Source organism: Ctenocephalides felis, unplaced genomic scaffold (assembly GCF_003426905.1).
Source record: "Ctenocephalides felis isolate EL2017-DRISC unplaced genomic scaffold, ASM342690v1 CF-g0.4_SCAFFOLD_01886, whole genome shotgun sequence".
Taxonomy (NCBI): Eukaryota; Metazoa; Arthropoda; class Insecta; order Siphonaptera; family Pulicidae; genus Ctenocephalides; species Ctenocephalides felis.
Window position 1 is genome coordinate 12,532,470 of NW_020538040.1, and position 23,753 is coordinate 12,556,222.

The following is a 23,753-nucleotide window of genomic DNA, read 5'->3' on the forward strand; positions in this document are numbered from 1 at the left end:
TATATATATATATATATATATATATATATATATATATATATATATATACTAGATGACCCGGCATATGTTATCCTGTCCCCAAAAGTTCCAAATTTTTTAATAACCTATAAAAAGTATATTTTAATACAAGGAAAATGTATTTCTATTGATACTGATACTGATACTGATCACTGATAAATTTTTTGGTCGTTATTGGCAAAAAACTGATCAAAGTGCTTTTGACCTCATCATCTGAGGTTCTAAAATTCCGGCTCTATGGTTCCGGCTTCTAAAATTCTTTTAGTGGCCGGAACAAATAATGGTCCGATGATGACGGCAGACCTGGGTAATATGATGAAAGTGGCATTGGTTTCCATTCAAGCTATAAAAGCTTTGGGTGATTGACCAAGCTTCTGTAAGGTCTTGCGTCGTCTTGATGCAGTACTATACTTCACTTATAGGTTAATTTTGACCTTTTCTATTGAAGTGCATCATTTGGTTTATCTAGCTGATGACATAAGGCATCTACATTAACCGTTGTTATCTTGGATAAGCTGAAAAACGAACAACTCCTTTAAAATCTTACCAAACATACTTTATCATCTTTTTTTGTCAGATTTTAGCTTTGTAACTGTTTTGAGCAGGTTTTTCTTTTTTGTTTCATAAGCAATCACGTGTATTGTATTCTTTACACTCAATTGGACACATCTAGTCACAATTTGCTTCAAAACCTGAACATTTATAAGGCTTTTCAGAGGCGAATAGCTGACTCCAGTGCGACGACACAGGTTTCTTTCAATGAGAACCATACATTGAGCTTCGAGGAAAATCCCAGACCTTTTAAGTGGTCATGAACTGTTAAATTTGATAAATTTAAACTCAGTGGGATATCATGTATTGTTATTTGCTGGCTTGTAGCAACTGATGCCTTTCTCGTATCTTTATCAGCTTCAACCGTACTTTTTGGACGTGGTGCAACTTGGACATCGAAATAGCAGGAATGAAATTTAGCAAACTTAGTTTTGGCACACGTCATTTCCATACACGATCAATTTGATTTTGACTTTCAGTATTCTTACTTTTTCTATAGCAATAGAGTAAAATATGTCGAAAATGCTGCTTAATTCTTTCCGTATCCAAAGTGGCATCATTTAAAAACTACTGCGTGTAATTGATTAGAATTTCTTACACCTAAACCTTAAAATATAAGCTTTCAAATCGTATAATATTTGTAGGGCTCAAGTGTGATTTTTGGTTCAAAAAATATATTTAAATACTAGGTGGCAAAAAATTGAAGTGACTTTCTGAATAACCTTACAGTTTTGCTCATCCTGATATTAAAACAGGAAAAACAACAATCCTTAGTTCATAGTAATTGCAATACTATGTTCTTGACAAATATCCTGAAGATTAAACATATTAGTTCCAAAACGTATTTTATTTACTATATACATGTAATAATATATATATATATATATATATATATATATATATATATCATTACTTTGTCATAACATATCGAATCATTATTAATTATTCAATCATATCAAAATATTCAATGGAAAATAGATTAGACATAGTCGTTTTTATTCTATTTTATTATTAATATAAATAATTACAAATACAAAATTCTTATCACGTACAATTTCATATTTTTCTATAAATATTTGAGTATCATATTTCTAAGACCTAATAAACTTAAATAAATAAACAAAAGAAAAAATTGATACTTAGGATATACTGAAATGCATTATAAATGACAAATTATTTTTTATATTCTCATTTTGTTAAAAAAAAATTCTGGAAAGTCATATTATTGGCCAGTCACTCTTATGATTTATGATTTATGATTTATTTGAAATCATTGATCTGTGTGCATAGTCTGCACACATATCAATGCCATGTATGTCCTCAGAATAGAGGTAAAATGTTGGTTTTGAGGTAAAATGCCACTCACAACATTTTTTTTTATTTCGGCAGAGCCTTAAAGTATCCTAAATGTCTTGATTTATGAAATTATGACTTAAAGGTTGCAATCCAAATAGCTAATGGTCAAAGATTAATATGCATGACGAGTATACTCGTCAATACACAAAATTCTGCCACTTTGCTAATATTTGTCAATAACAGTTAACTGGCTCATCACACATGAATCTTTTTTATTTAACGAATTCCAAACTATAATCAAGTAAATTATTTAGAAGAATAAAATAAAATAAATTATCCAGACAAACCATCATATAAATACTGTTGGTGACTAAAGATGCTGTCATTTAATGTTGGTCCTTAAAATCAATAGAGACATAAATCTCTGAATTCTTTCCAATCATTCCTTCGACACCAGTATACATTTCTTTCCTTACAATATAGGTAAATCAATATATTTCGATAGTTTATTAGCTATTTCTTCATCAGTCAATAATTTTGGAGGTGGAACGCTTTTTAAATCTCGACATCTTTCTCGGTCTGAATTCGATGCCCAATCACAAACGTGGCTTATGGTGTGGTAAACGGTTCCTTCTCGACAGGTGAAGAGAACTGCTTCTCCGTGGACACAACGGTAATACTAAAAAAGTAATAAAAATATTAACTTATTGATTTTTTTCTATTGATTTTAATTGAGTAGAGGAGAGTGGGTACGGATGTGCCAGGGTACGGCAGTGTCTGTTGCCATACCAACTAAACCATCCTGATTTTGAGATAGTCCAAAGGGAGAAACTTCTCCTATTACCACACCTAATACTATAAAACTATATTGATTTTGAGATAGAGTCTAAAGAGAGAAACTACACCTATTAGATGTAACTCAACATTAATATACATCAATCTATCGCCTTTTACCTTGTTGCAATCCTCATGAGGCAAATAGTCTTCCTGCGAACAATCTACATCAGTTGCAGTAGTATCTTGGCTACCAACTTGGTTGTCCTGTTCGCTCGGCTTCTCTTCTTCGTGATGGTGGTGATGGTGTTCTGTAGTCGTTGTGGCAACAGGAGTGGTTGCCGCCACAGTTGTGGTTGTTGGTTTCGGTTTTCTGGTTGGTTTGCGGCTCGGTTTTGGTGCGTGGGTTGTGGGAATGTATGGTGTGTCGTCTGGTTCTTCTGAAGGAGTGCTTGGTGGTTTTGCCCATTCAGGCTGGGGAAAGGATAATATTTAGATGACATATCATTGTATATATATATATATATATATATATATATTCTTTCCTTCTACTTACCCTGGGAGTAATCCGACTCGAATCAAATTCAGGAACAATATAATTCTTCATGTAATCGTGCATGATGACCGCCAAGGTGTGTTTGTCATCAGAGCATACTCCTTGGAAATCGTCCATGTCGATGGCCCAAGTCATGGCACCTCCATAACCCTTAGATTTAATAAATTCCATCTTCAGAGCCACGGATTTCGGGTCTTCGTAGCCAACCCATTGATTTCCTAGAATGAGTTATTTGTCCAAAATAGGATACAAAGTAAAATATTTCTAAGATTCGATTTTGGGACGATAATTAATATACTTTTACGTATGTAAAAAAGGAAATTTTATAACATGTTTTTGACAAAATGGTATGTCACATTTTCTAGTATGGTTTTGAGAACAAATAGAGAGTATAAAATTAATACAAATAAAATTATAATAATTTGTAAGCTCAAGGTCTCAGATTTCTCAAAGATGTTGCTTTGAAAACCCCAGAAAGATTTATTATTTAGTGCATATAACTAACAATGTATTTACCTTTATAAGCATATGGCACTTTTCCATGTTCGTCCCATTTTTTAGTCCAGCCTTTGGAAGGATCATCAACTTCTAAGCATATCTATTAAAATTATAAAGTTTCATCAGCTCACTCTTATTTTGTGCATATATAATTTATAATAAAATATAGTATTTTATTCAAAATTTTTATGCCTGATTGAATTATGGATTTTTAATCCATTGTATGTAAAATATTGTTTACCTCATAATAAGAAATAAATCCGGTAGCGTTAGTGTAAGGTCCAGGTTCACCTCCTCCAGCTTCTTTGTTGATGTAGGTTCCCAACCTGTAGTCCTTATTGCTGTTGCTCAATGTGAAGGATCTTCCATAAAATGGAACACCAACGACCAACTTGTTTGCTGGACAACCCATATCAACCCATAATTGTAATCCATCATTCTATATGAGATAAACAGGTTGAAATTGGAGAGAAAAAAGAAACATTATTAATTTCTTTTAACTATTAAGTTATTATTAATTTATTAAAGAAACAGTTGACAAAAATTATTATAAATTGAATTTTGATTAAAAAAAAATGGTACTAAATCTTTCTTGTTTCAGAGATTATGGTACGTGTGTCTAATTAATATTGAGCAAAGTTTCAAATGTTCTTTCTTTTGAAATCGTATTTAGTTTGCTTGTTTGTAGTGAGTTTGTTTTTTGAAAATCTTTATAATTTTTGTCGTAATTTTTTCTTACCACATTGAGTTTCTCATAAGCATATTGATCATGTGGCCTTCTGTACAAGGGACTGTGGGTATCAGCAAACCCTGCCCAATTTCCTCTCAAATCGTAAGACATTACGTGGATAGCATCTAATAATCTGGAAACAAACATATAAAATCAGATAGTATTGTAATAATTAATTTTATTAGTATTTTTAATAAAACGTTTTCAAGAAAAAACGATTTTTTAGGGAAAAAAGTTTGGAGAAAAACTGTTTTGCGTTTAAAACTTCATGGAGAAAGAAAGAGAGGAGTATCGTGGTTTGGCAGCTATATCTCCGAAAATAATTTAAATTTTGAAAAATCCTTTTGTACAAATATTTTGATTAGTTAAATTCCAAAATATATAAAAAACAAAACAATTAAAAAAATCTTGACCAGAATATTCTATTATATTTTCTATTAATCTATTCTACTCACTCGCAAAGTTCTGGTACATGATATCCTTCCTGCAGCCTAAATTTGGCAATCGGGACAGCCATGGTGATCTCCCAGTTTTTGCCTTGTTTGTTGAAAGCCCTTCGCAATTCTTGGACAAAGTATAAAAATTTGTCTTTGTCGGAAAAACTGCCACCTCTATCAGCAGCACCAGGATACTCCCAATCCAAGTCGAAACCGTCGAACTTGTATTCGTTCATGAAATCTTGAAAGTAATAATAATAAATAAACTTGGTGTAAGTGGCATTTTGTCTTGGGACAAGTCGCATGAACTTCTCGATAGGTGTAAACAACCGCCTTAATAATTTTTTTTGTACATTTTTAATTACAATCTGTTACAATTACTTAGGGCATTCAGTAATTGTTTTGACTTTTATTATACGGATTTTTGAATGGATGGCAACCCAGTAGTTCTCCAGTACGATTATGACTAATTAACTATACTCGAAGTATTTGCTGACATTTTTATTATATATGTGCAACTATACCCACGAAAGTCGATCTTCACTTGAGGCTATATTTGAAATCTATAACTTCAAGTGAAAATTTGATATCAAAGCTGCCTGATGTCGGGCTTTGGTGGTAGCGGGAATCGAACCAGCGAACCCGGGACTAAGGCGGGCCGCCTTAATAAATATAAATTGAAATTTAGCTATTTAGATAAAAAAAAATAACTGTTTATTTTAAAACTAAAGATTTTGCTTTTACTAAAAACCAAACAGTGCAATTTTCAGTCGATAGGCTTCAAACAAAGTTATAGTAGTGGAAATACAGACAAAATGGCATAAGTATATGAACAAAATGTCGACATTTTGTGATAGTGGCCTTTTTCAAGAATTGGGCTAATTTTAATTTAATATGGATCGATTAACCATTGGGTGGCCATCTAAAGATACGAAGTAAATAGTTTCAGCCCATCAGCTTATAAGAAGTAAGGTTATGATTGCTGTTACGATATGAGAAAAAAAGCCATATAATTTACATTTGTGCTTAGTAGACATCAATAAATTAACATAAACAATTGACCATGGGTAGAAGTCATCACTATTACATAAGAGGATATTCTGGTCCATAAGCATGAATTTTGTGCGCTTTGTGAAAGGTCGTAAAAAGCGCAAATGATATTATTGCTATCTATATTTTACAAGATATTAATTAGTGTTTTGAAAATATAAACAAATTAAAATTAGAATTGGTCATAGAATTTTAAGTATAATAATTGGTGGAGTGTGAGTTCCCAAAAAACTGGCGCCTGACCATATCCATGATTTTGGTTCTCCTAAAAATCTGAAGAAAGAAAATCAAATATTTTGCTGCACCAATAACAAAAGTCAGCCCTATTAAATAAATTTCAATAATAAAATCATCAATTATAATTATCAATATACAAAAAAAGGATAAGTTTCAGTCTAACAGTTCAGTTTCAGCTTACAGGACTTAAGGTTCTGATTGCTGTTAAGATATGAAAATAATAAAAAAAGAAAAAAAAAAGTTCAGACATTTTAAGATGACATCCACATCCCACAGACAAATGTTTTTAATTCTCATCTCAAACGTCTAAAGTAAATCATCCGATGTCCCGTTACTCATTCATTATAACAATATCTACAAATTAAAGACAATTTGCATTCGTGAATATTTTCTATTTCTAGAATATAATTAGCAAAATAAAAGTTCTGTGAACTCATCTATTGTCTATTAATTATCGACTGGGAATACGTAAAGAAAACGTTAACATTATGTTAAATTTCCTACGTTAAAAATATTGTGTAAAAGTCTCATCAATTAGCATCTCACGATCAGTGTTGAATAAAATAGACAAATAAGATTTTAGATGCGTCATGGATAGATAAGCAAGAGATTTTGGTTCTTGGAACGGAGATGAGTCGAAAAAATATAGATTTTTTCCGGGTATTTTTTTTCTAACGCGTTTTAAGAAGAAAACTTATTATGCGGGTTTGGGACAATATGTTTCAATGTGCAGGGGTCGGCATAAAATAGCGTATTATGCAAGACATTGTAAGTGATCATCTTAACGGGATTCTACTGTATATATCAATATTTATATGTCTATTTATTTGACCAATAGTGCTTATTAAATTTATTATTTTTAACTACTGGTTTCACGTGTAAGGCGAATAAAAAAATATATTTTTTTTAGTTTTAGTAATCGGACAAATAAAAAATACATTTTTGCATACATTTACATTTTGAAAGATTCTTAACATTTTGGTATACTTTAGAAAAAATAGCTGTATGTGTGTACGTATGTACGTGCGGATACAAATTTTCATCGACGATTTCAAGAGCATGGATTAACTGATTTGAACAATTCAAAAAGCATTCGATTTCTATTGATGGGGAGACATGTCAATAAGCTACTGGCAAAGGCAGGTCTAGCTGTTTTGAAGATACGGGGCAACAAATGTAAAAAATGATAATTTTAGTTTGTGAGAAGTGGTAAATAAGTAGACAAGTTGGCAGGTAAACAGGTGGAATGGTAGGCAGGTAAACAGGTGGATACGTAGACAATTAAATAGGTACACAAATAGACAAGCAAACAGGTTGACGTGTAGACAGGTAAACAGGTACAATTAGATCAAGACAATTAGACAAGCAGATCATCTACTACTTACACATATCAGGAAGTTCGTGCAACTTTCCACCAGAAAAAATTCCTCTTACTACTAGTTAAATTTAGTATCCAACGTTTTTCATAAAAGTTTGCTGATTTGTCGTAAATTCGAATAATTAATTTTTTTATTAAATGCTTAGATTTTTATTAATTAATTATTCAATAAATTAATTTTTATAGACTTACCAACCACACTGCGAATAAAGGCTGATCTCTTCCTCTTTTCGGCCACCATGGTCGAATATTTTTTGCCGCCTTCAGCCCATCCTCCGACGGCTATTTGTAATTTCACATTTGGATGAGTTTTTCTCAAATTTGTGAAATTTTTGAAACCATTGTCATCTATGTCCAACTGGAAATGTAAATTTAAATATTCTTTATTATTAATCTCACGTCTTCCTAAAAGTTTCATTAAGGGACCATAACTTCTGCATCGGTAAGACACAAATAATTTACCTTTTGTGAACGTTAAAATATTTATGTTTGTTAAAGTTAAAGAGAGAAAAGTTATTTTTCATATATTCTCATGCAAATATAGAATTGATACAATTGTATTAAATGAAATGTTGCACGCAGAAATTATTACTATTCAATATTTATATAATAAATGGTACATGAAAAGGCGGAAAGGAAAGTTCTTTGATCGATCACGTATTATTATTATTGTTGATAAAACACAATTAATGTAAATAAGTCTTTAATTATACTATATTAACTTCCCGAAGGAGAAGTTTGTTTTCATCAAAAAATCCGATTCGCTAATTTTAAGTTTTCTCGACGTTTCGAGTCATTCTGAATCGAATGAGACCAAATTTAGAAAAAATATATGTGTGTGTGTGTGTGTGAACAGATTTTTTGGCGTAAATCAACGGATTTTTTTTTGACAATAGATACTATAGTCTTATAGATCATACTAAAATATTACGGCCCTACGACAAGTCGTTTAATTCTAAAAATCCTTCAAAGTTTGCAAAAATTAGAATCGTTTTTTGGCATTTGTCAAAATTAGGCTTTTCATCAACGTTTGCTCAAAAACGTCTGAACCCATTCAAGAATTTTAAAGCCAATTGATGTATCTCAATGAGGACTATCGTTTGTCAGTTTTGTGCGACGATCTTCCGAGCCGTTTCTTTGTAAATTGGAAAAAAAGTGTTAAATTTTTCGTCCACATTTAGGCTCATACTACCGAATAGATTTAAAAAAAATAAAAACTGTTGGAAATATATTAGTTTGGAACGACACTGATCAGTTTTAGATGAAAATCTACCGAGCCGTTTTCTTGTAATTAACTGTTGCAAAAAAAATTTGAGCCGATTTTTATGGAACTTTTTTTGCAATATATATTATGGTCTTATAGAACTTACTCAAATATTACGGCCTTACGATAAATAGTTTGATTTTAAAAATTCATCAAAGTTTAAGAAAATGAGTAGTTTTTTTGACGTTTGTTAAAATTAAAATTAGACGATTTACTTGGTATAACGATAGAGTACTTGGTCTTAATGAACATACTGAACCATTAAAGTCCTACGGAAACAGGTTCAATTATAAAAATTGTTGATTTTTGAAAATTTGTTTTTAGAGAATACTCCGAGTTAACGTGTTCGTTCGTTTTCAATTATGTGTAATATATTCACTTTTAATGACTCATAAATTAATTTATTTTTTATTGATCAAGTTGATTATTTAGGTACACATATCGGGGAGTTCATGTAACTTGCCTCAAGGCAAAATACCAATACCAACTAGTTTATTTATTTTGTTTCTCTAATATTTGGTTATATTTCTATGTAAATTATCTGTACAGTTCCCCTGACTGCATAATACCATACACCACTAGTTTTTTAATAATCTAAATAAATCTGTTTACCTCCGGGTCGATGACCAGCACGCTCCAGTCTTTGTCGTCTACTCCGATGAAAGAATAAACTATATGGGTACACAAGTCAACTGGTATGTCTTCTATGCCATATCTGCCTATTCCGGGCCTGTAAACTGCCCAATTGCTGAAGTAACATACTATCCTGGCCTTCTGGTCTGAAGCTTCAACTGGAAAAAATAAGAAAAAGAACATTTAGATTTTATTTGACATTTGCTCCTATTTTATTAGGGAACATCAGCAGATTTGATTGTGATCAGACGTTTCGGTATGATATTTAGAATACAACATCAATCATAAAGTAAGCATACGTAAATAAAAAAACCAAATCAAGAGACGTGCGATTTGTATGTGGTTTATTACCCTTAAAAATCTGGAAGAATTTCAAGTTAAGTAATAATAACTATTTATTTTTGGATATTATATACTAGATTGCGCAAAATAATTTATGAAATTTGATGCTTTTTCGAAATATCAAAACCATACAGCATTTGTAGTCATATATCCCATAAAATGCATGTATAAAAGCAGAAAAAGAAAAGTGAACATATTAATTGGGTACCATATCAGAAGAATAATTGAATTGAACCATATGAATGCAATACCGTTAAAAAAGCATTCTGGTATTTAGTACTTTTGCTCTTAATACCGGTAATATCGGTAAAACATCGGTATCAGTATTATTAAAAAAAATAAACATAATTAATATTCACTTGTACAAATGTGTATTAAACACAACTAAACAGCAAAATATTTAAAATTTTTCTTGAGTAAATAATAGTAATCGAAGAAAAAATCAAAAATAAAAATTTTGCAGATCTTCAAGTTTCAAAGATTTCAAAATATTTTAGAATACCTTAGAAGGTGTGAATTTATATCTGTTTGTATATATGTGCGTTTATATGTACGGATATAATTTTTTATCAACGACTTTGAGAGCATGGGTCAACCGATTTGAATGATTCAAAAAGCATTCGATTCCCATTGACGTGCTGATTCGTTTTTAGCAAATGCAGCAGCAACTGTATCGAAAATTTTGAGCAAAAACTACACAAATGGGAATAAAGTTGAATTTTTAACTTCCCGTAGGGTAAGTTATAGTAATCGAAAAAAATCGAAAACGAAAATTTTTGTATATCTTTACGTTTTAGAGGTTTCTGAACATTTTGGCACACCTTAGAAAAAATTGATGTATACGTGTGTGTGTGTGTGTGCGGATACAAATTCTCGTCGACGATTTCGGGAACACGGTTCAACCAATTTCAATTATTCAAAAAACATTCGATTCCTATTGCTTGACAAATGTGCTGATTAGTTTTTGGCAAAAATCTTAATTCAGTGTTTGAGAGAACGGAACGTCCGATTTGAATAATTCAAAAAACATTTCACTTGTATTGATAAAATGAAAAACAGATTAGACCTTTGGGAAGACAGGTCTAGCAGTTTTCGGAGATTCAGAAAAAAAGTTGAAAAAATGCCATTGGGCGGTCAAAAATGATCATTAGACATCAAATTGTCAGATATTTTATGAAAATTTTAATAATAAGCATAATTATTTTATATATTAAAATTTATGAACAAGTCTAATAGGCACTTAAATTTAAAAGTAACGGTTATATCTTCATACCTGTATTAATTGAAGAGATTGCGATGGCGCACAAAACGGCTAACAAGTTCCAGTGTCTTCCTGAAATTGGAACGTTTACAAATAGTCACAAAATCACTACAAACATTTTAAATAAATTTATATATATAAAAATATTTAACTCAAGATCGATTTTTTGTTGTTTATATAAAAAATAGTAAAACGTACCCATGTTTCCAGCGACACAAAAACTACACTGTACTGATTCACAAAGAGTTCAGGTTTTATATACACGCACACCACTTGACGCACTTTCTTCACATACTCATTTCAATAATAAAGGTACCTATACACACCTGTATGTATATATATATATATATATATATATATATATATATATATATTAGCTGACCCAGGAAACGTTGTTTAGCCATACAAAATAAATAATTTAAGAAAAATTTTAGTATAAAAAATAACTAAGTAATTCTGAATGTAATAGAATCTAACTTAGTCTTAAAGTAGCTTCAATATAACATTATCATATCAATTATCAAATTAAGAAGATCTCATTAGAGTTCTTCTTAGACATCGCTCTCATGAGATATTTGCAAATATAGCCAATTCAGCTTATGGGAATCTCTATGTATTTCTGATTGATGAATAAAACAGAGTAAAAAAAATCTGAATGTCGAAATATTTGGTATATAAGTGAAGAAGGGGTACTTAACACAAATTAAATTGATGATTTACCCACTGCAATGCATGCCACATCTTGGGGCATATTAGTAGTCATTGCTAATGCCAACCTAATCTGAAACTAATTTTGTTAATTGATTTGATACATTTTCATATTCAAAGTTTTGATCTATTTTTACTGCATTTTTATTAATTCACTAATTATTAATTACGGAGCAATAAAAATAGTTAAGTTGTGATGAAATAAATTAGAGTTAAAAGAAAAACATTCTTTAATAATTATAAGTTTTGACACTTGGTGTGTGTTATAATCCAGCTAATCAACCAGGACGAAAACGAAAACTTAAAACATCAAAGTGAGTTTTAACTAGTGGTGCATGGCGTTGTGACTTAAGGGAAATTGCTGAAACTTGCAGTACCAAAAATTTATTAAGTTTTAAGTTAAAAAAAAAATATTTTATTTTTTTGAAAAAAGTAGATTTTTAAAATTTTTAAAGTTTTTGAGCTTTTTGAAAAATTTGAATTTTTTTCATATTTTGGAAAATTTGAACTTTTTTTAACGCAATGTATCGCGATTCCAAAATATTTCAAAGTATAAAAAAAATTCATATTTTTCTAAAAGATCAATTTTTTTCAAAAATTTTAAAAATCTTAAAAATCGGTAATGCGGTATAACGGAACATTGGTACGGAACCCAGAGAAATGTAAACAAAATTTATGTGTATTATTATTACCGTCACAAAATATCTAATAGTTTGATGTGCATATGTCTAATAATTTTTTTGTCATCCAAATGACATGTTTTTAACTTCCCGAAGGAGAAGTTTATGTTTTCATCAAAAAATCCGAATCGCTAATTTTATGTTTTCTCGACGTTTCAAGCCATTCTGAATCGAATGAGACCAAATTTGGAAAAAGTATGTGTGTGTGTGTGTGTGTGAACAGATTTTTTGCCGTAAATCGACGTTTTCTTCAAAACGGCTGGACCGATTTCAAAAATTTAAAAGCCATTTGATGTATCTCGATGAAGACTATCGTCTCTGAGGTTTGTGCAGCGATCGGCCGGGCCGTTTCTTTGTAAATTGCAGAAAAGTGAAAAATTTTTCGCCCACGTTTTAGCCCGCAATTCTGAATCGATTCTGAAAATTCAAAAACCATTCGATAGATATTGGTTGGGAATCGTGCTGATTAGTTTTTGGTAAAGATCGGCCGGGCCATTTTCTTGTAATAACGTTTTTAAAAAAAAAAATTCGACGATTTTTATGATTTTTTTTTTGACGGTAGATACCACAGTCTTCTATATCATACTAAAATATTATGGCCCTACGACAACTGGTTCAGCTTTAATAATTCGTCAAAGTTTGCAAAAATTGGTATCGTTTTTTTGACATTTGTCAAAAATTAGACTTTTGATCGATGTTTTCTCAAAAGCACCTAAACCGATTTCTGAAATTTAAAAGCCATTTGATGTATTTCGGTGAGGACTATCGTTTGTCAGTTTTGTGCGACGATCTGCCAAGCCGTTTCTTTATAATTTGAAAAAAAGTGTTAAATTTTCGTCGACATTTAAGCTCATCCTACCGAACCGATTTTAAAATATCAAAAAATGTTCGAAAGATATTAGTTGGAAATGGTACTGATTAATTTTAGGTGAAAATCTACCGAGCCGTTTTCTTGTAATTAACTGTTGAAAAAAATATTTAAACCGATTTTTATGGAATTTTTTTTAGCGATATATACCACGGTCTTATAGAACTTACTGAAATATTACGGCCTTACGACAAATAGTTTGATTTTAAAAATTCATCAAAGTTTGAGAAAATGAGTAGCTCTTTTGACATTTGTTAAAATTAAAATTAGACTATTTACTTGGTATAATGATAGAGTACTTGGTCTTGAACATAATAAACCATTAAAGTCCTGAAAACTGGTTCAATTATATAAAATTTGCTTTTAGAAAATACTCCGAGTCAAAGTGTTCGTTCGTTTTCAATTATGTGTAATAAATCCACTCGGAATACTTTTAATGACTCATAAATTAACTTATTTTTTATTGATTACGTCGATTATTTAAATATATCGGGAAGTTCATGTAACTTGCCTCAAGGCTAAATACCAAACCAACTAGTTACTTTTTTCATTGGATCTCTGAAACCGCTAGACCTGCCATTCAAAAGTTCTTCTTTTAGCAGAAAGGTTTTTAAATCATTCAAATCGGATGCTTAGTTCTCTCAGAAACTGTCATTTTGTGCACATTTAGCTCTGTATCTCCGAAATGGCTGGACCCGCCTTTGCCGAAATCTAATCACCACTTCTACCCATCATTACGAATCGAACATTTTTAGATCAATCAAATCGGTTGATCCGTTCTTTTAAAAACTGACATTTTTAGCAGTTCTTGCTTCATATCTACGAAGCCACTGGACCTGCCCTTGTCAAAATCTAATCAGCACATCTACCTATCAATAGGATTCGATTGCTTTTTGAACTTTTCAAAACGGTTTATTCATACACCCGAAATCGTCGACAAAAAATTGTCTCCACACATACACACACACATATGCTCATACACACACACATCCATATTTTCAAGGTATGACAAAATGTTCAGAAACCTCTAAATGTGAAGATATGCAAAAATTCTCATTTTCGATTTTTAGCCCATTACTTTCTAGGTTAATAAATGAACCTAAAAAGTAAAAAAATATTTTATATTTCTATAGCTTTATAAACTAGCTGTAAGTGGAATTCTGTCTTGAGGCATTTATGGCATCGTGCCTTAAGGCAAATTGCTGGAACTTCCCGTACCGAAATGTTCGAGGAATACTGAATGTTTTCAAATAGATTATTATAAATATTGTAACATTGTCTAATATTTATGAGAATTATATAAACTGAATTGCAGAGTTGAAAATATTTGTAAAGTATATTAGAACTATAGCCAGAATTAAAAATAAAATCTGAAATATTTTTGATAAAACTAAAAAAAAAAAAAAAAAAAAAAAAAAAAAAAAAAAATTGAACAAAATTTTTTTTCAAAATCAATTATTTTGTTAAGACAAGCAGAAAGTTCTTTGAATCATTTAAATCGGACGCTTAGTTCTCTCAAAAACTGCCATTTTTTACATATTTAGCTCCATATCTTCGAAATGGCTGGGCCTGCCTTTGCCAAAAACTAATAAGCACTTCTCCCAATCATTACTAATTGAATGCTTTTTAGATCATTCAAATCAGATACTCCGTTCTCTCAAAATTCGATTTCTATTTTCTGCACTCTTTGCTCCGTATCTCCGAAACGGCTGGACCTGCCTTTGCCAAAAACTAATCAGCTCTTTTCCCTATCAATAGGAATCGAATGTTTTTTGAACCATTCAAATCGGTTGATCCGTGCGCCCTAAAACGTGACTGGAAATTTGTATCCATACATACATACACACACACACACACACACACACACACACACACACACACACACATCCATTTTTTCTGAGGTATGCCAAAACGTTCAAAAACCTTCAAAACGTCGAGAAATGTTAAAATTTTCAATTCCGATTTTCGGCCCATTACAATAACTTACCCTACGGGAAGTTAAAAAATCGATTTTGAGTAAATAAGGGGATCAGGGCAAAACCAAGGGGTCTATAACATAAAATAATTTGAGAACCTATGCGTTAGTGTATGAATAAAGTGTGACAAGTTAGGAGAATATGTGATTTAGGGCATAAAATCACTAATGACAAATTAATTTTATTTTAATCCTGCCTAGTTGCAAAAAGTTTTTCTTATTATAATTTTCTTTAGTTCAATTTTGTTTCCAGATAGTTGTGTCTTTACTGAATTTTACTACCGACATAAAAATAAATATTAGTAGAAAATATGTCATGAATGAGTCAATAATAGAATTAAACAGAAAAAAGTTAAGATATTTATCTTGAAACAAACTCAGATAGATGTTAATTGATTCATTCAATAAATAAAATATGTCATATTGCCGAACAAAAACAGTAAATTTTAATATTTTGTACAAATATTTTATTTTAACAAAATTCTAGTGAATATCAAATGAAAATTAGTCAAATTAATTGGTATTTAGAGAAAAATTTATTACTTTGCTATTTTAAATAATATAAAAAAAGAATCATTTGATGATTAGGAGTTGATGCTGTAGATGTACCACCAAATTGGTAGATCAGTGGTAATTGCTTATTCTAGTAAATAATACTTGCAAATATTTAATATATTAAACAAAAATAATATAATACAAAATATTAACTTCTTACTTCGAAACTGCATAATGAATAATGTGGATACATTTAAACAATTTCAAAATGAAGTAGAGTTGTAAATAAGAAGTCTCACCTTAATTGAAATATATGGAATATACGTGGATAAAAAAAATACGAATATATAATATTAAAAATTTATTTATGTATCTATTTATAGGTTAGAGCAGGGCTTAAAGGTCAGAGGATAAAAAGGTCTACTACCGATATCTCAAAAAGTTAAGAATTTTTCAACAATATAATTTGAAAGTAGAGGGGAAAAATGTATAACCAGACACCACCTTGATTCTTACAACGTTGCTTTCGGGAGATAAACAAGAAGGTTTAAAAATCCATAATAAAAGTATTTTCTTTCATTATCTTTTTTATTATGAGCACTGTTGTTTAGTTTACGAGACCTTAATATAAAATTCAAGTTTACGTATATTGTTTCATAAGATGTTTTGTTAATTTTAAGTTTGATTTAACAGTTTTTTATATAAACACCTGGGTGGGGTTAAAGGGATCAACTAAACCTTCATCTTGACAAAGGTGTAAAAAAGAACAAGAGGCAAATAAAAAAGTAAATGAAGTTAAAATGAGCAATTTTATAAGAAAAAAATTAAATAAATAGTTATTTCAATTCTGCTGATAAATATTTCTGATGAAATACCAGATCAAGGTTATATACAGTGTTACTCTGTAAATAATGCACCTATGAAATTTATATTTTGCATTGGTTGAATAATGTAGCTATTCTTTTGTTAAAACTCTTTGAAACTAAAATAAGACATTGGACCTGTTTGCTCCCTGGCCGTCCCAATTTACCCCGTCTATGGGGTGAAAAGGACCAGTTTACAATTTTTTTTAAAAACAGCAAAACCACACATTTCTACAATGATGAATTATTTGGGAGTTTTACTGAACATAATCAGATAGTTGTTTGATATGATATATGTAATTGGTTTGGTTTTCACAATATAATTGCACAAAGGCAAATTGGACCTTTGTGCTCCGCTCTACTTTATTATTATTAACTTCCCGTATGGTTATTGTAATCGTACAAAAATCGAAATTGAAAGTTTTTGCATATCTTCACGTTTTGAAGGTTTCTGAACATTTTGGCAGAGCTAATTATGCGCAAAATTATGCAGTTTTTGATATATTCGATGTGAATGATTCAATTACTTTCTGATTGTGTTTGGGAAAGCAATCTAAACGATTGCTTTTGGGGAAAGAATATTTTTTTAATTTTTTTTTAATTTCCAAAAAATATTTTGTTTTTACTAAATTTTATTATTCGAATAATTCATCATGGTACGGGAGAAGTTTCAGCAATTTGCCTTATGGCACGATGCCACACACTACTAGTTTATTTATTTATTGGTTAAGTAAATAATAAGCAAGAAAGTTCATAAGATTCAGTTTCAAAAATACTCATAATTTTCTCTACTTTGTCTTTTGAGAGAGCTATTAAAATTCGATACTTTAATAAAGATTGTTTCAAAACTGGAAGGATTGCAACATAAAATCGTTGAAGGAATTTTTATGCGATGGGTTTTGCACAGGGATACTCGATATAATATATATATATATTATATATATATATATACATATATATATATATACATATGTAGCTGTATATGTATAATGCATGGCACGTTTCACGACAATAAACAAATTAGAATGCGAGACGCATCAAAAATGCGTTGACCTGAGTACCTGGTGGGCAGATTCATAACAAAACTTCCGATATATATATATATATATATATAATATATATATATATATGTATGTATGTATGTATGTATGTGTGTGAGTGTATGATTAATTTCTTGGAGGGCAACTAAAAAATAAAGTAGAGATTTTTAAAACATCGTTCTTCTATCGTTCTTTCCCGTATAGTAATCGCAAAAAAATCGAAAATGAAATTTTTCATATCTTTACGTTTCAAAGGTTTCTGAATATTTTGGTATACCTTAGAACAAATGGATTATGTGTGTGTGCGTGTGTGTATGTGTGTGTGTGCGTGTATATGTGTGTGTGCGTGTGTATGTATGCGGATACAAATTTTCGTCGACGATTTCGGGAACACCGATCAACCGATTTGAATAATTCAAAAAATATTCGATTTGTATTGATAAGGAGACATGCTGATTAGTTTTTGGCGAAGGCAGGTCTAGCCGTTCCGAAGATACGGGGCAAGACGTGCCAAAAACGGTAACTCAGTTTTTAAGAGGCCGGAGCGTCCGATAGTATTAATTCAAAAAACATATTACTTGTTTTGACGAAATTAACAACTGGTAAATTTTTGGAAAGGCAGGTCTAGCGATTATGGACTCTCAATAAAAATAAGTTAAAAAAGTGTCATTTGACGGTCAAAAATATTTATCAAACATATGTACATCAAACTATCAGATATTTTATAGAGATTTTAATTTTGAAATTTATCTATATGGTTCAAACAAATGTCCTCGACATTGTCGACAGTCTGGAATAACCGATTTGTATAATTGAAAAATCATTCGATTCGTACACGATCGCAAAGCGTTTATCTAAAAGACAATTTTGCCGTTTCGGAGGTATGGAGCGCAAAGGGTGTAAAAACGATTATGCAGTTTTGGAGAGAACGGATCATTCAAAAAATATTTTGTTTGAGTAGACGGTGTGCAAAAAATGCATTTACAGAAAATTTAATAATTTTAAAAATTAAAAAAAAAAGTTTTCGAAAATTCAAATTTTCGAAAATTTTTCATCATTTTCAAAAAAAAAATTTGAAAAATAAAAAATTAATTTTTACAAAAATTTGAGAACATTCCGATAATTTCAAAAAAAAATCGAATATTTTCTAAAATTTTCAAATTCTCAAAATATTTAGAAAAATCATTTTTTTAAATTCCAAAAGATTTCAAGCTTCTAAAAAAATTTCAACATTTTGAAAAAAATGGACTCTTGTAAACGTACACATAAGCTGTTCATAAAATACGCTCGTCGCCCAATTTAAAAAGCACTTATAAGTTTACAGTATGTAATAAATAATCAATTTGAAATTATTCAAAACCATTATTGATTATTTTCATTCCTCGAATGTTTAATTACGGTACGGGAAGTTCCAGCAATTTGCCTTAAGGCACGATGCCATGCGCTCCACTAGTTTTTGTTTTTAATGAAATTTAACATAGTACTAAAATTATTGATTAAACATTCTAAAATATTAGAGGCATACGAAAATTAGTGGAATATATATATATATATATATATATATATATATATATTATATATATATATATATATACAGTCTAATCATCGGGCATAACATCAATAAAAAGCATGAATTTCTTTCAAAAATTTATTTTAAATCCATACGTTTTGGCTATAATCCTAGCCTTCATTCAGTGGAAAAATTAGTTGATCCACTTTTTCCACTGAATTTTTCCACTGAATGAAGGCTAGGATTATAGCCGAAACGTATGGATTTAAAATAAATTTTTGAAAGTAATTCATGTTTTTTATTGATGTTATGCCCGATTATTAGACTTTGTTAATACATATGTCAACATCAAATTCAGAATCATACAAAATATATATATATATATATATATATATATATATATATATATATATATTTTAATTTCTGTATAGAGTATATATTATTCACCGAGTGTAAACGACAATTTGAAGGCTAAAGTTTTAGTGAGGAAGTGTCGTTTTTATGGTATATCACCAGATTACTAATTTATTATTGCACAAATCACCAACAATAAAAATGTCATTGGGAAAAGTTGTGGTCAACAAGATCGGTTTTCAACTGAACGACATAAATATAGTCTCATGACTTTTCCTGGTCTGATGAGCAGAGTAAAGATGACAGAAAATGTAATTGTTTTATTATTAAATATGAAAAAAATATATTGGACTAGATGCAAGTGGCATTTTGTATTGAACCAAGTTGCGTGAACAATATATTAAAAACTCAGAGTTAGCAACTTTTAACACGTTAATTGCCATGTCAATCATATATGTCTGACGCTAAGAAGTTATACATGAGCCAGGTCTGACATCTGTATGACATACGCGATTTGGTAGAAATTCACGCCAATCACAGATGTATGACGCGAACGATTTGCAATATGATTCGAAAACATGGCCTACCTTTTTTTGCCAAAATTTCAGAAAAAAAACTATTTTTAAGTCACACACATTTGACTGACATAGCTCTATATTTAAACTTCTTTTCTCGACAAGCCAAGAAAAATTCAGGTTCATTGTCAGCCATATATTTCTGACATAGCTCCTGTAGAACTTCTGAGCGTTAGATATATATGACTGACATGGCGATTAACGTGTTAAAGGCACAATTACATGCACTACTAGTTATTTACTACAACTTTGATTCATATTCCTTGTGTTCCTCTCGCCATTTTTTCACATAACTGTTTCAATTTTGATTGCTAAACAAATTTAATTTTAATAATTTCTCTTTAAACAAACATTGATTTGTTTATAATAGTAGAAAATGGTATAATATTATTCCTATCAAACTGCAGAATTATGTCACCGAAATTAACAGTAAAGCGCCGTTACAGACGTGTTTTTAAAAAAGGCATTAAAAAGATAACCGTTAATTAGCTTAATTATTCCAGTTTCTTTAAATTAATTAATTAGTCTTTTTAAATTATGGGAACTTGTTTCTTGTTTTTGTATATTGTGGATGCACATTAAACGGTGATCCATTTTGTTATGAAAAACAGACTCAAACAAATTGCTCAAAATACAACATGTATTTGTAATACATTGAAATATAATTTAGAGTAAATGCAAATTAAACTTGTACGAATTACTACAATATTATTTAATATGAATTTCTATGTTATTATTGAATTAATTTTAGTGCCTACATAATTATTACAATATTGTTTAATATAAAACATTATTTTATTATTATTATTGAATTAATTTTAGCACCCACAAAAATGTCTTCAGACCAATCACACCTTATGTTTCAATTTGTTTTATTTCAATTAAAAAAAACTTTTTTTTTAATTGATTTGATAATTTCGGAATCTGTCGAATGAAATTTCTGAAAAAATACATAACTTTTGTTGTAATTTATCCGAAGCGTTTTATTCTTGAGGATTTGTTTTCTTGGTTTTCTTTAAAATATCTATATTTTCTGAATAAGAAATTTGTTTTTGTCAGAAAATCCATTTTGCAAATTTTATGTTTTTCCGACGTTTGAACTCATTCTGAACTGTTCGATACCAAATTTAGAAAAATTATTTGTTGTGTGCATGTGTATGTAATCCAATATTTGGATTTGTCGATGTGTTCTTAGCAACGGCTGAACCGATTTCAAAATTTTAAAAGCTTTTGATGAAACACGATAAGGGCTCGCGCATGATTAGTTTTGCGATACAATCGGTTGAGCAGTTGCTTTACATTTAGCAAGAAAATGCAAAATTTGTTTGGCGTACTTAGTTGAGATCGGAAACTAGTCCCGGGTTTGTTGGTTTGATCGACATCATCAGACAGCTTTCATGTGAAAATGAGAGCTTTTAGATCTCAAACATAATCTTAAGTGAACATCGCCTCTTGTGGGTAAAGCTAAAAATCATAAAATGCCAACAAATCCTTCGAGTATAGTTAATTGATTAGCCACAGCTTGATTGGACAACCATTGGGTTGCTATTATAAACCTTACACTACATGGACTGCTAGTTCTCATATGTTTTCCATTTTATAGTCGCAAAAGATAGATGTGAACGAGCGTTGCCGACAATCGTGGAACACTACCGATTGATTAAATGTAAGGTGACCATAATTTTTTGCCGGAACGGATTATAATGTGTGTGAGAGCGGGGGGGTGGGGGGTGTTGGTGAGCTAAAAATTTATATACATTTTTTCGGTTCAAATTTTCTAGTTGAAATATGTTTAAAAAAATATTAACATTAAAACAATTTTGACAATTAACAATATAACAATTTTGAGCACAAGATTTAATTTTAGATTAAGCAAGCGCGTGACATATGACATATACCATTGAATCAATCGGGAATGTTCTACGATCGTCGGCAACGCTCGTTTACTAAGGGACGTCGCAGTCCCTTTCTTTCTTTTGACACTTATTGTGCGTTCGACTAGCAGTCCATGTAGTGTAAGGTCTATAGTTGCTATCCATTAAAAAATCCATATAATGAAAATCAAAACGATTACTGTATATGTTAGTATTACAAATTGTAATTAAAAAAATAACAAAAAAACAAAATTTTTTATTTAATATTTATTTACTGCAAATTATTTTCTTTGTTCACAAATAAAACCGGCTTTTGCTAAACAATCCGCAACAATCCAGCCAGAATTACACGCTACAACGCATCGCTTGGTTTCCCTAGTGATGTTTGGTTCATTCACTCGCCAACTCTGATATATTATAATTTTTGGATGCGTCAGGTACCACAGCCAATTATCATCTGGCTTTATCCACATATGCCCGGCCGTCCATAAACAGGATCCATCTGAATAAACCAGGATTTATAAAAACTCATGAGAAAATGACATGGAGTTGGGCTTTTTAACTTCCCGAAGGAGAAGTTTATGTTTTCATCAAAAAATCCGAATTGCTAATTTTATGTTTTCTCGACGTTTCAAGCCATTCTGAATCGAATGAGACCAAATTTGGAAAAGGTATGTGTGTGTGTGTGTGCGTGTATGTGAACAGATTTTTTGCCGTAAATCGACGTTTTCTCGAAAACGGCTGGACCGATTTTAAAAATTTAAATGCCACTCGATGTATCTCGATGAGGACTATTGTTTGTCAATTTTGTGCGACGATCGGCCAAGCCGTTTCTTTATAAATCGCAGAAAAGTGAAAAAAAATTTGTCTGCGTTTTAGCCCGCAATTCTGAATCGATTTTGAAAATTCAAAAACCGTTCGAAAGATATTGGTTGGGAATCGTGCTGATTAGTTTTTGGTAGAGATCGGCCGGGCCGTTTTCTTGTAACAAAGTTTTTTAAAAAAAAATTTTGACGATTTTTATGATTATTTTTTTGACGGTAGATACCATAGTCTTCTAGATCATACTAAAATATTACGGCCCTACGACAACTGGTTTAGCTTTAAAAATTCGTCAAAGTTTACAAAAATTAGTATGGTCTTTTTGGCATTTGTGAAAATTAGAACTTTCATCGACGTTTGCTCAAAAACGTTTGAACCGATTTCAGATATTTAAAAATCATTTGATGTATCTCGATGAGGATTATCGTTTCTCAGTTTTGTGCGGCGATCGGCCGAGCCGTTTCTTTGTAATTTGGAAAAAAGTGTTAAACCTTTTGTCCACATTCAAGCTCATACGACCGAACCGATTTTAAAAAATCAAAAACTGTTCGAAATATATTAGTTGGGAATGATACTGATTAGTTTTAGGTGAAAATCTACCGAGACGTTTTCTTGTAATTAACTGTTGAAAAAAAATTTAGGCCGATTTTTATGGCACTTTTTTTGGCGATATATACCACGGTCTTATAGAACTTATTGAATTATTACGGCCTTACGACGAGTAGTTTAATTTTAAAAATTCAACAAAGTTTGAGAAAATGAGTAGTTTTTTGACGTTTGTTAAAAATAAAATTAGATGATTTAGTTGGTATAACGATAGTGTACTTGGTCTTGAACATAGTAAACCATTCAAGTCTTACGGAAACTGGTTCAATTATAATTATTGATTAATTAAAATTATTGATTTTTGAAAATACTCCGAGTTAACGTGTTCGTTCGTTCGTTTGCAATGATGTGTAATAA

At 30.6% G+C, this 23,753-nt stretch overlaps 1 protein-coding gene across 1 annotated transcript; it reads right to left on the minus strand.

Moving 5' to 3' along the window:
- Positions 1-2,338: 2,338 nt before the first annotated feature.
- On the minus strand, positions 2,339-11,228 carry LOC113374648 (endochitinase). The gene is made up of 11 exons (XM_026614624.1): positions 11,225-11,228; positions 11,039-11,098; positions 9,403-9,581; positions 7,719-7,884; positions 4,880-5,102; positions 4,434-4,557; positions 3,936-4,133; positions 3,713-3,794; positions 3,197-3,414; positions 2,821-3,114; positions 2,339-2,545 (listed from the first exon to the last, which is right to left on the minus strand). Exons 1-11 carry the CDS (start codon positions 11,226-11,228, stop codon positions 2,339-2,341), a joined length of 1,755 nt encoding a protein of 584 aa, XP_026470409.1.
- Positions 11,229-23,753: the final 12,525 nt, after the last annotated feature.